The following is a 15,468-nucleotide window of genomic DNA, read 5'->3' as shown; positions in this document are numbered from 1 at the left end:
TGACTTCACCAACAGTTCTAGGTGACACTTCCTTTAACTTCTCGATAGCCTTAACACACCCTGGGTCCATCCGGTAACCATCCCCTGACACAACTCTTCCTAGAAACTGGACCTCACGTTCAAACAAACTACATTTACGCGGCTTCAACTTCACTCCATGTTCACGCAACTTTCTTAACACGGTTCTCAGGTGCTCAACATGTTCTTCAAATGTCCTGCTAAATACTATGATGTCATCAAGGTATGGTATGGCCACTTTGTCCCTCAGTTCACCCAAGCACCGTTCCATACACCACTGGAAATTGGCAGGCGCATTCATCAATCCAAATGAGATCCTTATCAATTCGTACAGCCCCCATGGTGTAATGAATGCTGTGGCTGCTCTGCTCTCCTTGCTCACAAACCTCTGGTGGTATGCCTTACCCTGATCGAGAACACTGAACCAACTATTTCCATCAAGACTATACAGGGTTTCTTGGACTCTAGGGATAGGATGTCTGTCAGCAATAGTCCTGCGGTTAAGTTCTCGGTAGTCGATGCATAGTCTCAGAGACCCATCTTTCTTTCGGACACAGACAACTGGAGAGGAATATGGAGACTTAGATTCAGTGATGAAATTCTGGTTCAGAAGGTCTTCAATGTACTGTTTCACCTCTGGGTACAACGGTCGAGGGATTGACGTGTACTTCTTCTGCACTGGCTGGCTATCCTTCAAGTTAATCTCCATTTCCAGATCAGGCATGCAACCAATATCTTCTTCACTGGATGAGAATGACTCATACTCTTCCCTCAGCATTTTCTCAGCTACAATTCGCTGATCTTGGTTTAAGCCACTAAGGTTAACTGCCGGGAGATGGTTTTTGCTTTCTCCATCTTGTTGCCCAGAAGGAGTTGGTCTTGTCGGCCCTTGAGGCTCGTGCTCCCTTAGATGTTGTTGGTCGGTCCGGATACTGCATTCACTCGGCCTCACGTCTGCCGCAGTCACCGATTTCACTGTCTGAAGAACTCCTAACGAGGTGCGGCTCTTAAGCGTGATGACATGATCTGTACCATTGTACACAGCAACTTGTACACGGGATGATTTTCCTGGTTTGATGTTCAACAAAGTCTCATTAACTTCCAAGCCCTCTGGCAATAACTGTACTAGTTTGTCTGGCTCAAACAACACTGGTGTTTGCTTGTACACAGGTCCTGCATTTGCACGACAACTGACAGCAACTGTGCTATCCTTAGGTATGACCACATTTTTTCTTCCAGTTCTCAGTTTACAAATGGCATCTGAACTTGAACTCTGAATGAAGTTTACCAAGGCATCTAATTTTGCCTTATCTTTTCCAGGGAAACTCTTGTAAATAATTGGCCTGGGATTCTGGTCCTGGCTTACCAGCTGTTCAATGACATTGTATCCCAGAATAGGACAGTCTAACATTTCTGATGTTACAAGGAAAGGCACTAACATTTCTTCTTGACTACTATCACTGCTGAGAGAGGTTAACTTCACTCTGACTTCCACCCACCCAACGTAGGGTACCTTAGTCCCATTTACTGCTGTTAAATTTAGATTCGCATCCAGGAGCTCTGACAACTGTCTAATAGCTACTTGTCCTAGGTGTTGCTGAAGCAATTCGACTGATATTATGGATACCTGGGCACCAGTGTCCCATAGCAAGTCACATTCACAGTCATTGAGGAAGCACTTTACCATACACTTCTTACCAACAAGGCCAATAACTTTGGCATGTTCACTTGGAGTTAAATGGCTAACACAGGCTGGGTCTACAAAATCTTTAGACTTACTCGTACTTGCCTCAGAGAGATGACTTATTGCTTGGCACAACACCTTGTGTTCAGACCAGTGTCCTTTCTGACATTCTGCGGAACAATACCATACACTTCGACACTGACTACATCTCTTAAGCTGTCCATGCTCAACTCCAGTTTTACAGCAGTTGTTACATTGGTGAGACTTGGGTGGATTTACGACTGTTTCCCGTCTCGCGGAAGCAGTCGATTCCTGTTTAACTGCTTCCTACACCCTGTTGCAAAATGAGAGTCGCTCCCACACTTAAAACAGTGATTGCAATACTCCTTCTTGTTTTCAAGGCAGCTTGAACACAAAGGTGGTCTTCTTCTCTCCGGCCACTTCCCATGGGGTACACTTTGGTCGGTGCTCTTCTTTCTGACCTCACTTTTCAATGCCTCAACTTCTGACCTGATTGCACTGATAGCTGTTAGAAGATCATTCTGAGGGGTGTTTTTCTTGTTTTCTTCCTTTCCGTTAGGTGAGTCATCAGAAGATACTGCAGATACTGATAACGCTGGTGGTTTGGTCTTGCTATTGTTCCTTAGCTTTTTGTCCCTCTCCTTTTCTGCTGAGGCTGCCATACTCATCTGTTGCATTAACACTTCATCTGATACATTGGGGTCCTTCAGGAATGGGTGAATCTTAGCACGAATACTTTCATCCTGCAAACCAGTTTCTACTGTTCGAAGAAACAGACGCTGTACGTGCCCAGAGTCATAATGTAGGGATGTGTCATCATCTTCTTCACTACATGCAAACAGAATCTGCTGCCTCAGATCTAGGGCATTCATCAAAAACACCTGAGGTGATTCTTTTGGGCTCTGACATAATGATGCTAGTGTTTGATAGAGTTCTGATGTATTCTTCGCACCATAGTGGCTACGGAGAATTTTCTTTAACCGATCCAATGTTAGGTCTTTGTAAGTTTCCAGGTAACTTCTAAGCACCATACCAGGTGTGATCGAACGAATAACACCATCAACAATTTCATTTTCAGCATAACCCTGGGCCAACCCCGTTTGAATTTGACGCGCCAGTGAGGAGAAGCTAATTTTATCTTTCTGCTCAGGCTCCCCGATTTGACCACTGATCTTAAATTGTCTACGTAAAGCGCTGGTTGCCAAGAGTTTTTGGACCGAGTCTTCCTTCGCTATAGTGGGAGGTTTGGAATCACTTTGAACAATCTTTCCACTCTTACCTTCTTCCTTGATGCCAGAAGATGGTTTTTCTGTCAACAACTTTTTCACACCTTCAAGGTAAGGAACAACTTCGGCTTCTTTTAACTTGCCAATTCCTTCCTCGAGTTGCTGAACGATAAGTTTCGCCACGAATAGTTTGCTTTTCCCTTCAATTCCGACTTTTAAGAACTCTGCAATTCGCTCGAGTGAACTCCAATCCGCGGCATAAATGTTAGACTGTATTTCAAGTTGAAGGTCTTCGGCCATAGTGTGTCCTTCGCTCTTCTCCACACGGGTTGACAAATATGGCGGGCAACTTACAAAGCACGTGGTCGCCAAGAAAACACAGATAAGCTCAAAAACATACCAAAATCGTTCGAAACGAGCGGTTCCTACTGTCCTTCATTGTCCTTGAGTTTTAGGTCCTGGCAGGGTCGCCAATTTTGTTAGTCCACACGCCCAACAAACGACAAATTACAACAGAGCATCTAACTTTTTAATACGCACTCGTAGCGTTTCACGCTATCTTGGATTACATTCTTCTTTTTCTAGTGCCAGTCCCCTATCGTTCTATAATAACTAGTTCCAGTTCTCTACACGTCCCTCTTCACCTCTTAGCCTCGTTATATGATCTTCGCATAGTCTTCATCAAGTTTACCAACAGCAGTCAGCTTTGCTTGTAAATTACGCTTCTGTGTTTCAATCATTGATTTGATTTCAATCTTCCGTCTTTGAGCTTCGTCTTCTATGTGCTCCAAAGCATGACCAGGATGATCTATCAAAACACAAGATTGGCAAACTGCCATTTCACAGTTCTTACAAAATTACTTTAGCTCTTCGTTCTCGTGCCGTTGCTTTGTACAGAACACAGGTCGCTTTAGCACATCCTCATAGTCCTTGTCTTGAGAGTCTTTCAGCGCCAGAACACGGTGATCTTTATTGCTTCGCATGATGTTGTGTGCAGTTACGCACTCTTGACAGTGAAATAAGAAGTCTCGAAGCTTTTCTTCTCGCAGTTCCCACATCTTACTTGACTACTTCTGCACTCTTTGATTGCCAGCACATCAATCAAGCCATTCAGATAAAGACTGGTTGGAAGATCTTTCAGATCGCCACTTTCAGGTACTCTGCTAACGGCTTGACAATTCGGGCATCTGATGGTGTCGCGGCCATGGCTCGTGCTATGCCGTTGTTTCGAGCAGTGCAGACAGAAACTGTGTAAGCATGGCAAATTTTTTGGATCGGTAAATATGTCGGAACACACCGAGCAAGACACTTCTTCACGAAGATTACGGAGCAACGTTTTGATATCCATGTCGTGTTCAGAAACAAGCGAGTAAAGCAAGGTTTCCGCGGAACTCAACTCGAAACAATGAAGTCTTGTTACTGTCTTTTTTTAGCTCTTCTTGGAATCGTGGCTGTTTATTATGCTAATCTTTTCGCTTGTTCAAACCAATCATGGAACGTTTCTTTAAGAGCCTTTGTCATTTTGTCTTGCATACTGATTACTAAGAAGGTGACCCTGAGGCACTCCGCCTTAAGCTCGTTGATCAGATGTCGGTAAAACATTGATCAGAAATAAAGACTTCTGCTTTGGAGTTTGTATATCAATTCCTTTCTCTCTGAATAGACTTCATTTGTTTTGTTCACGCGCAAACGATGGACAGCTCATTTTGTTAGGGTGTGTTGGTCAGAACTTCAAGCAATGGTTTCAACTTACGGACTCGCGAAGACTCGCGATTATCTGCGAGTCGCGCGTCCCTCGTGAGCCAGTTCGCGCGCCACGTGTCGATCTCCCACGGCAGGAAAAATGCTTCTTGGCAGTCTGTTATGATCAAAACTACTTATGTCATTATGGACTGTAATTTTTACATGGCAATGACATCTTATCCATCCTCTTAAATCTTTCCTTTTTATCTGCGCCTGTGATGAAAGCCTCATTTCTCCTTACCATCTTATGGCAAATGTAAGAAGACACGTAATGGGAATACAAGACGCAATCATTACAGTTGAAAACGTTTGACTAAAACCCAAACTATCTCAAAAGTACTTAATGAAATATTGTGACTCATTAAGAAGGAATTTGATATCGATTTTTTTCTTTGAACGGTGAAAATCACTGGCCAGTTTGAATTTAGACTACGAGTAGTCCCTCTGTCGCTTAGTCCGTCGTGCGTGACGCGAAAGAAATTCGCTAGAAAAAAATGGCCGCGCGAAATCCTGGGGCCTAGGAGCGCTCGAAAGGAGGGACTACCGCCTAAGCCCAAGAGTTTGCCCTTTCACGGCCGAGTGATTTCTCGGTGTAGGATTTCTCATCTTGACGTCCTTTTATTATCGCCTGTTATCAACAGCCCCAGGAGATCTGAATAAAATTGCTCTACTCTACTCTTCAAGTAGCCAGGCAAAAACATATGCCGTCAGTGTTCGTTCAGCGAAACTGCCAAAGAAGTTTTAAAAAGATGACGGCGAAAGAGGCCTTTTGTAACGATTTTCGCTGCGTCTAAAAGTTATTGCGAAAATTTCAACAGAGTTTCAACCTAGAATTTACATGATACATTATACATTACACATAGGAGATCATCCAACTGCGGTGAAATGTTTCCCGATAGCAGCGGAAAATTTCAGGTAAATGTCCGGTTTCAAGTGAGAGTCCGGTTCAATCTTTCAAATGGACGGCAGAAAAAGGCCAAGCTCAGTGAATTTATAGTCCCTGACTTAGACGATGTTGTTGAGCAGCGAAATCACTAACACGCTCGCAGTCGGGTTGGAGGCAGAAAGCTTTAACAAACAAACACTAGATGAATTTAAATCTTTCCAAAGCCTGTTGGCAGATTCGCAAGAACATCACGGCTTGCGGAGCTCGATTGCAACGTTTCGATTTGCTCTGGTACCGCTTCGATTTGCTCCGGTTCCAAAACATTCCTGCAAGACGTCTCAGGTATCTCGAATGTTGACAAGACGTTGTCAACGCTCCTAACATAAGCCAATCATATTTTTTCGTTGTGAGAGCAACGCATAATTCAAACTCTTGGGCTTAGGCGGTAGTCCCTCCTTTCGTGCGCTCCTCGCCTCCAGGATTTCGCGATCGCGCGACCATTTTTTTCTCGCGGTTTTCTTTCGCGTCACACACGACGGACTAAGCGAAAGAGGGACTACTCGTAGTCTAGTTTGAATTAAGAGCTGTTGTGATTTGTAACAGCTGACTTCATTGAAATAGTGAACTATTTTTAGTTAATAATGAAGTGATGTCACACTTTAGCCAAACTGACCAACACTGCTGGAACTTATCCTGACTTGCGTGTTATAAAGCAGTCAATAGCATTGCGGCTCCTCCCGGATTGGATGCTAGTTCGACACAGCCTACTTCCCCCCTAACATTTTCTTAGTTTGTTCTAACAGTTTGGTGCATAGTGATACACTCCTGTGTGACGAGGGGAACTACAACAGTAAAATGTAAGAGGGGTAGGGGAGGGGGACTTGCCCAAATGAAATAGTCGGGGATGGATGTTCGTGGTCTCGCTAAGGGCCAGTTGTAAATCCATGATTCTGGTCTCACTTACAGTGTGTTCAGGACAAAGACACCACTATTTTTAGCTGTCAAAGTGTGCATTTGAAGACGCTGATGACGTTAACGCTGTCATTTTCGTTTTAAGTGGTATCTTGTAGGGATTGAAAATAAAGCTAGAGTTACACCCAGATGGGTCTCCTCTAGGACTTGAATTCAAATTTTCCGACGAGCATCCTCGACATTTTTGTTTGGGACTCCTCTAACTACCCCCCCCCCCCGGTCCTTTGCACCGGGGACATCTGGCCGTCTGTGGCTCGTGGTTATATACATGTGACGTGTAGTTACTCTATTGGTAGGATGAAAGTGTTTTTTGGTCTGACAAGGATCTTGTGTACCGGTCAACTGATCAACAGTGAAGAACTTTTCAGTTAAAGATCGAGGAAGAAACAAATGTTTTCAATGGAGTGTTTCTCACTGCCTCCTTCTAGCAATTATCTAGATACGTTCAACCGTTTCTTTTTCCCTCTTGTTGCTATGATAAGAGGACAAATACTCTCCCAGGATATTTAGAAAAAAAGTAAACTTATTTCGCGAAAAATTAAACAGCCTCGCATCAAACGATCCGGTTAGCTTTATTAATCCTTCATTCGAAGGCGTTCAAACGAGAGCGCTGTATCTCATAAACACAACTTAGGGGGCGTCCCAACAATACCTTACTAAAGCAGAGACACTAGCGCCGTCATACGTCACTGTTCAAGCGATTCTATTCTTTGGTGGGAAAACAAGGGAAATGTCTACCTGTATACATTCTGATTGAAACACTAAATAGAAGACAGAGAAAACCGAAACAGACATGGCTCCTCGTACGGTAGTAAACTGTAATTTGATTACCTGCTTACTTGAGTGCTTAGACACCAAGGACATTGCGACAAACAACTCCCAGCACAACAAGCTAAGTTGCCACTCAGTTTTGGTATAACAACCTCCCCTCCCTGGCTAGAAGAACCAGTCAAAGGAAACACCATGTCAACCCCTATTTTACTGGTAAAAATAACAGGTGCTATTGGTAGAAAGGAGAGAAAGTAACAACGGCAAGACTACAGAGTGCTGGAGAGACTGGAGTGCATGTACCATGTATTGAATACATAGACCACATAAGTAGCACATAAAATGGAGAATGTTGCGGAAAAACGGCGATCCAACTCAAAATTTGAATTCAAGAACAATTCTCAACAACATGTCATAAATACCTTAGTCTAAAGCAAATGTTTCAACCTGAAGCCGGGGAAAGCGTTCTAGCTCGCTTTTTGTTATTTTGTGCTTCGGCTGAAAATCCAAGCGCCACAAGCTTCTTGCTCGCTTGCTGTATACATCATCTAGCCTTTCCCATACTGATATGGCTCTCTTTAGCGTATGCATCTAATGGGAGAGTATAGTGATGACGAAAAGCACTGTAACCGTTACAATGCTCTTAAGGTTTAATGCTTTATAGTAAGTTGAGTTCCTGAAAGTATGTTTAATTATCTTCAGTAGTTTCCTTGTCATTTCCCTCTTTTCGACATACTCTGAATAAAATATAATAGTCAACAAAAAACAAAGGTGTGGCTGACTAGGGCTCTTTTGCTAAGAGATAGGTTCTTGGTTTTTATCATGAAACACGAAAGCTAAGGTTCCTAATTTGAGCGACTTTCCTTCTTTCGTCAATGTAACTGAGCACCGCTATAAAGGAGATTTATTTTCTGTTCCTTTAAAATGTAGATAATTTAATAACAAAACAAACAAAACTGGTGACTGCAACTTCGGCTCTTGGGTATTCAACTACCTCTTATTTATTTCCATATCCCTTCACCAGCAAACTGAAACACAAGCTTTGTGCTCTACATGGCTCAAGAAGGTTGCTTAGTATTTAAAAATGCCCTTATCTCTTTAGATTATCACAATTCATTAAAACTTTGATTGACTTGATCGTTTATCAATTTCAACCACAAAACTGTTTTTTAAATCTGTTTCTTAGACTTCACACTTATTACTCTTAACTCTGACGCGCCTCAATCTACGTTCTAACCCTCCCACGAACAAAGCTTCAGAATCTGGTTTTTCAGGCCTGTGGGGGTGGTACTTCTTCCACATAGATCCGGGACACTGAATTCCATCCTGTGTAGGCGTCAGCAGATCCGTAACCAGCACAGTTACCGACCCAGAATCCCACGCGCACAACACCCTTGTGGACTTTTTCACATACTCCTTCGATTTGTCGTGGACGGTGTAAGTTCTTTTTGGCGCCATTTCCATGTACCATGTAGACCACACCATCAATCGCTGCTGGAGCAGAGCACTCGGTACCGTTGAAAGTGAAGTACCATCGTCTGCAGCAACCATGGCAGTTATAGAGGCGAAGATTGCCATTCCAAAACACCCTCAGGCCTGAGTTGTCTGACTTTTTCTTGAAAACGCATTCCTACAGAAATAAAATAAAAAACAAGGTCAACTAGAAATGTAAAGATGTGAGCCTAGAAACTAGATGATCACTCAAATTGTACGGCATTACTATTTTAGACTTCAATGTTACAGATTACGTAGGTTATTGCTTTAAAATTCCATTCGTTGGTTTCTCTTGTTTTGTCGCAGGATTAATCAAGTTGCAACAACGTCTTTTTTTTGCTTTGGATAGCTACTGGGTTAACCTACTAACCATGTCTAATGAGACGCCTAGGAGTAAAATTCCGATTATTCTTCTGCAATATTTACCTTGATCAATCCAGTATCCTTGCCGTCGTTTATATTTTTCCAAACGCATTGTTTCCAGTTACTTCCCAACGTGCCTGGAAGGCTCTTCGGGCCTGGAGGGCCCTGACTTCCTTTATTGCCTGCGTCACCTTTGGTTCCTCGTGGTCCCTTGGGGCCCTGGAGGCCTTCACTTCCTGGTTTCCCTGCGTCGCCTTTGTCTCCACGTGGTCCCGTGGATCCTTGTGGACCGGGTGAACCAGCAATGCCTGCTGGTCCTGAGGGTCCAGGGTTTCCCGACATACCTGGGATTCCCGGCGCGCAAAAACAGGCACCATAACCACAAGGTCCATGAGGTGGAAACTGGTGAGTGCCCTACATGTGCAGAGGAAACAAAGCTTTTATTTTATCCTGATCTATTGATATGTTGACTTAACCGACAATTCTATAGTAGTTGTCGGGCGATTTAATTCATCAAACTTTCCTCTAATTTCATGTTCTTATTTGCATTCTGCCATAAACATTTATTGACGGGGAAAAATAGAGAAGAAGGCGCAAATGAACTTACCATGTTTGGAGTTGTTTTACCACTGCTGTTGTTGTTAGCTGCATAGCACAAGGCGCTCAGAGTTAAAATCAGTAAACACAACATGATGATCGGCGAAATTTTCGTATGGGATTGTGACATCGTTAGATATTTTGTGATCTGTAAGGAATATGAACATCAAGGCAATAAATATTGACGATAGAAACCGGCAGGATGAGATAATTTTGATGATTTCTTGCCCAGTGCGATATCAAAAGATAGGTTACAATTCTCAGCTCAATTTTTTGCTTGACATTTTGCAAGTTAATGTATAAACTGAGAAAGATCGAGATCATTTTCTCTTGATAACAAAATTTACTTGCACAGTTAAATAAGCTTTTTTATAAATAAACGTTCCTACGTTGTTCCAGATGGTATCATTTAAAGGAAAATGACACTCCGAAAATGTAACAAAACGTTCTCTCTAGTTCTCTCTCTAGTAAACGAGTTTCCAGTAAAACGTTTGAGAACACGTTTTGAACATTGTTGCCTGTTAAATGGAATCCTCTTAAGGTTAAATAAGCATATTTGATACAGTTCCTACCTTATTCCCGTTGCTGTCAACTAAAGGATGATGACGCATCAGCGATGTAACAGAACTTTTTATCTCTATACAGTGAGCGAGTTTCACGTGAAAACATGTTTGCCTATGTTTACTTGTAAAATGCAAAAATAAGACCAACAGCCTTATTGGCTGGATAAAGTTTAAATCGACCAATGGCGTGGACTCTTTTCTTTGTTATCATCATAAACGGGTTGATACACGTTCGAAGTATAATTAAAAAGACGTGCTGTCTCATTGGTTATATTTATTCTCAATCGACCAATGAAATGGATTCTTATTTTAAATTTACTTTCCTTTGAGGTAGTTAAGCACGTGGTATGATAATTTGCAAATTTAGCATTAGCAAGAAAAGGAAGGAAAGACAATTTACTCGTTGGAATCCACTTTCAAACATACTTCGATGGAAAAACACTCCTTGTAAAACAACAATGTTAATTAGTGTGAACAAAGTCTTTTTCGTTTTTTATCGACGTTCTTGCAAACATCTTAAGTTTTCATAAATTTCGAATTCTCGTAGTTTTGTTGGGCCTTCCTTTAACATCCTGAATTTATCGTTCGATTTTCCTGGAAGTTCACGCTTATCATCTTAATTTTTCTCTATTTAAATTAATTCTATCCTAACGAATTCAGCAATATTTCGCCACAGTTTTTGGATACAATCTACTGAAAATAAAAACAAATTTTCGAAACTACGTTCAATGCCAGACGTTCAATTTAATGAAACTCTTAATTTAATAAGTATAGATAGAAAACTTTTGGACTTAATTGTTTCATGTCTCAGGTTCCCATGGCTAGACGAAAATTGGACTTTAGCAATTGAAACTTATGTTGGTGACAAATCATTAACACACAAGAGGAACTTTTCATTTTAAAAATAGTATCTTCATGGAAACGAGAAGTTCTTAGCTTGACTCAGAAAAGAAATACAGTACGCTTAAATGTTCTTGAAATGGTTAAAACCTAAGTTGTTAAACTATACACCAAAAGTGATTTACACACAAGGAACTTTTACTGTAAAATGGATTTAAGTTACCGTTCTTAAGTGTTTTTCAAAATTGAGAAAAGTATTTCGTTGATTAATTGAACTGCAGACGCATTTTTAGCGATCAAACTACTAAACTCTGAACTCAGTCAAATGAAAAAACTGAACTTTTTACCTCTGAAGTAACAAAGCGTAACAGCAAAGACTAAAAGGAAGAAACGAAAAGAAAAGAGTTTGTAAGATGTAATTTAAAAATGAGGAAACAATTAATAAAAATATGTCGAACTCAAATGAAAACTTACATTGCCGCAGTTTCTTGTATCGTCTTATTTCAGACTAAGCTGCAGACTCGTTTTTCTATGTTTGTTTAATGAGTTACTCGTCAGAACAAGTTTTTTGAGACAAGGTAAATTCTGACACGTATAATGCTATTAGTCAGGACGCTTTGTTTTTTGTTTAGACACGGATTTGTTGAATAGAATGAAGCCTTCCGTTCTTGTATTTTTTCACCTTTAGTTTCCTTACTGCTGATGACATGATAATATCATACGCGAAACAAAGTCGTGGTCTTTAGGTCCCTTGCAATAAAATATATCACTGCCTCTTTTGTTCAAAAAAAAGGGGTCAGTCTATAAAAACTAGGCCTGAAAACTAGTTGAGAATAAGACCCAGCTAAAAAAACAAGGTTCAGCCTTCGTTCAATTCCTTACAATATGCTTCGGGCATTTTTTTTAAGATTTTTGATATAACCAAAGAGAAATGATTGTAAAACTAGAACTATCAAGAGCAAAAGCATAACAAAATTAAAGAATGTCATGACTCAGGAAACGGAGCCATTATCTATCCACTGCATGATCTCATTCTGTAGAAATCATTCCCAGTGGATTTTACTGTTTTGTAAAGAAAGGAAAACTAAGCCGAGAGGGTTGTGTTCTTTTATTTTTCGAGTTTCGAATTTAGTTTATTCAGTTTGTTATTCAAAATACTCAAAATAAAGCTACATTTTGGGCGTAAATTAATTCTCAGGGCACCAAACAACTGAGCAGTTCATTTTCGACAGTTTCCCATCTTGAATTAAATAATGTAGTCTTGTATTTTAAGTGATCTAGTTTTCATGTTCGTGAAAACATTTCATTCTTTATAACAAGAATTTATTTAATGTGAACAAATGACCAATTATTTAGTTTCTTTCCATTGGTTTTAGACCAGCGGAACAGTTTTAAACAATTCCTATCTTCACTAAAACTAAAGAGGCATTTAAATCGCAGCATTTGAACATTAAACGCATGTAAACATATCTAAATCAATTACCTCTGAAGTAACACAACGTTTCACTTGGTTGTATGGGCAGAAACAGCAAAAAACTGAAATGTAGAGAATAGATAAAGTGAAGTTTAACAACAAAACGAGCAAATTAAGGTCTGAAAAAGATAACCAGAACCGAATGAAAGCTTACATCGTCAGCTTCTTGAACTATGTCTCTCTCCAAAAGTGGAGCTAAATGCAAAACTCTTTCTCTCTTCTTTATTTAAAGAAGTTCTCGTTAGAACAAGTTTGTGACGCAATGTAGAAAATATTTAAAAATTCAAGGTTTCTTCTTACGCGCAGTGTTATTCGTTGAAACATTATGTTTAGTTTTATAAGCTCCAATGGGATGATGCCGTCTATTTTTGATATTTTTTGATGACATTTTGCTTTGTTAGCGAAGGTCCACGTGCAATGTTCTGTTTTCCTGGGGCGAAAAACAGTGCAAATCATTGCCCTCGAGTTTAGACGATTTAAAAAAAAATTTGTCTTCAAAACTTGAACTTAGAAATGGTATTCAGTAACTAAAACACTGTTGCTTGAGTTAGTATTATACGTCAGTAATGAGTAAGTTATAAGTAATTATACTTCAATATACAAATATAAAATACACCATGACGGCAGACGTTTGACTTAAAGATAAAAAACTATATGTAATGTTATGCTTTTCAAACTCTTACATCTCTTACCAAATAGCAGGAATATTTCTTAATGATATAATGGTAATGGCGGCCAATCAGTGCATGTAAATCGAAATCGCCAAGCCTTGGATCATTATATATTGATTTATCTATTTGTGGCAGCAAACCTAGCAAACTTCTTTGTTTTTCAATTGCGAAAATGTCATTTTCATGCAAATCTCGATCAAGTGTAGCTATAGCCTGATCACTTCGTCAGCTGCTTCGTAATGTGGAATGGAATAACTTCAACGTTTTCGACCTCACTAGTCACTGAGTAAATTCTTTCAAGTCAGCGTGATTGTTTCGATTTATATTGGTGTTTTGAGGCCATGTAAATGGTAAACAGTTCGCGTTACTGTTTGCATTGTTTAATTTAGATTTGCTAAAACGCCAGAGCAGAATTACGGAGAATGGACAGTCTACTTAATACAGCCACACAGCGACTTTTTCTAGTAAAGGCGGAAACAAACTCTCGTGAAAAATAAGACCTCTTTCTAAAAGAAAGCTTGATTTTTAAATCGAAATTATTGTTATCAAAATAAGGAAAGGTCACCACCTTGTGTGCAAAAATCTGAATATTTAATTTATTGTCCACAGAACAAATTCTACCGGCTACAACTTTCTATCTTTGACTTACAAAAATTAATTTTACGATAAAAATGTTTTTCAGATGAAAGGTTTTTCCAGTGATAAGCAACGTGATAAATTCTTAAGAGGGCTGCAGGTTAATCACCAGTATCAAGCAGAAAACAGTAATAAAGATTAAAACTTTGATTGTGCATAATTATTCACTACTTATTAATAATATTGGTCAGATTTTTTTCTTAAGTCACATTTCACTTACTGAAACAAACAAGACGCGACTGAATCTAAAGAAAGAACGCTAAAACCTGTATGAGGACCTACTGAAAAGGAAAAAGCAAATTTAACATGAAAGCGTATGACCCTGAATATTTTCAATTACAGTTTTCAAATGTGCAATTTCGTCAAAGATATCGAAATAATTGAAGAGTGTCTAGCGACAGCACTAAAATAAAGCTTGTCTACACGTCTAGAAAGTGCGGGATTAAAAACTGCATCATGATGTGTTTGATATTAAAATTTTACGGACTCAACAGAAGATTTCATTGCTCTACTATGTTTTATCTAACGCTCACATCAGTAGGTTGACTTGCTGCTGAATATCAAGAACATACACACAATCTGTTTGGATTGGAGAAATTTAGGCGGGCCAACTTTAGAGTTCGATCTAAATTCATTCTTCTTCCTGCTGGTTCAATTTTTGTTTCCATCGATGAACAGGCGCTTCGTGAATGTTGTATAAGCAGATGTTCTTACCTGCAAAATAAACGTTCGATCGGCTTGGGGTCATATCCTGACAAGAACTGCTAGCGATTGGTTCATTAGTGATCCTCTGGGTTGTTTCATTTTGGTTGGTTTTAAAACTTGTCGTTCGCGAACCAAATCTTTGTCAGGTTCATTTCTCATTCCTAGAAAAGCAAATACAGTCCACGCGCCATAACAACTTTTCCTTCTCTTTCCGGATGTCTTCTTGGTCGATTGCCAACGTTAACATGGAAAGATTCATTAAGTATAACGCAGTGAAAAATCAGTTATAATTTTTGAAAAAAAAGGAGGAAAATGTTGCCCTAAAAATTGTTCGGTTTGCAAAATTTTTATGACGCAACGTTCATGTTCCTTCCAGTTCGTCATTTACCATTGTCCATTGTTTTTAACAGTTCGTTACTGACATTTCTGCCAATTATGTCTATGAAAGTTCCTCTTTATATCCAATGAAATAGGTTGGTTTCGTTTCTATGTGTTTTCTCAACTCTAAACGTCAAGTTATGTTCAAATCAAAATTACTGATTCAATGGCCGGATTTATACTACAGACGGATCATCCGTCTGGGATGAACTTGGGCAAAGAACGATAGTTCGTCGATAATTCGTCTGTGTATAAATACGCGCAAACAGACGGATCATCCGTCCAGACGCATTATCGTGATAGTTCGTCTTGACCCACGAACTTTCGTGGATAACCGTCTAGATGGATGGTCCGTCTGTTTGCCCGTATTTATACACAGACGAATTATTGGATGAGCTAGTGCTATCCTTCTTTGCCCAAGTTCATCCC

General features: G+C 39.9%; 1 protein-coding gene across 2 annotated transcripts; it reads right to left on the bottom strand.

Annotated features, from left to right (window-relative positions):
- Positions 1-8,295: 8,295 nt before the first annotated feature.
- Positions 8,296-15,468, bottom strand: LOC145470145 (uncharacterized). 2 transcript variants are annotated; one of them, XM_081453983.1, is made up of 6 exons: positions 14,671-15,468; positions 12,659-12,711; positions 11,523-11,552; positions 9,783-9,920; positions 9,239-9,589; positions 8,296-8,948 (listed from the first exon to the last, which is right to left on the bottom strand). In XM_081453983.1, exons 1-6 carry the CDS (start codon positions 14,702-14,704, stop codon positions 8,589-8,591), a joined length of 966 nt encoding a protein of 321 aa, XP_081310109.1. In that variant the 5' UTR covers positions 14,705-15,468; the 3' UTR covers positions 8,296-8,588. The 2 variants fall into 2 exon arrangements, with proteins under 2 accessions (XP_081310109.1, XP_081310110.1); XM_081453984.1 differs by lacking the exons at positions 12,659-12,711; positions 14,671-15,468 and adding an exon at positions 10,345-10,409 and having other exon boundaries at positions 11,523-11,550.

Source organism: Orbicella franksi, chromosome 15 (assembly GCF_964199315.1).
Source record: "Orbicella franksi chromosome 15, jaOrbFran1.1, whole genome shotgun sequence".
NCBI lineage: Eukaryota > Metazoa > Cnidaria > Anthozoa > Scleractinia > Merulinidae > Orbicella > Orbicella franksi.
The sequence above is the reverse complement of the archived record's forward strand: the minus strand, read 5'-3'. Positions and strand labels throughout refer to the sequence as shown.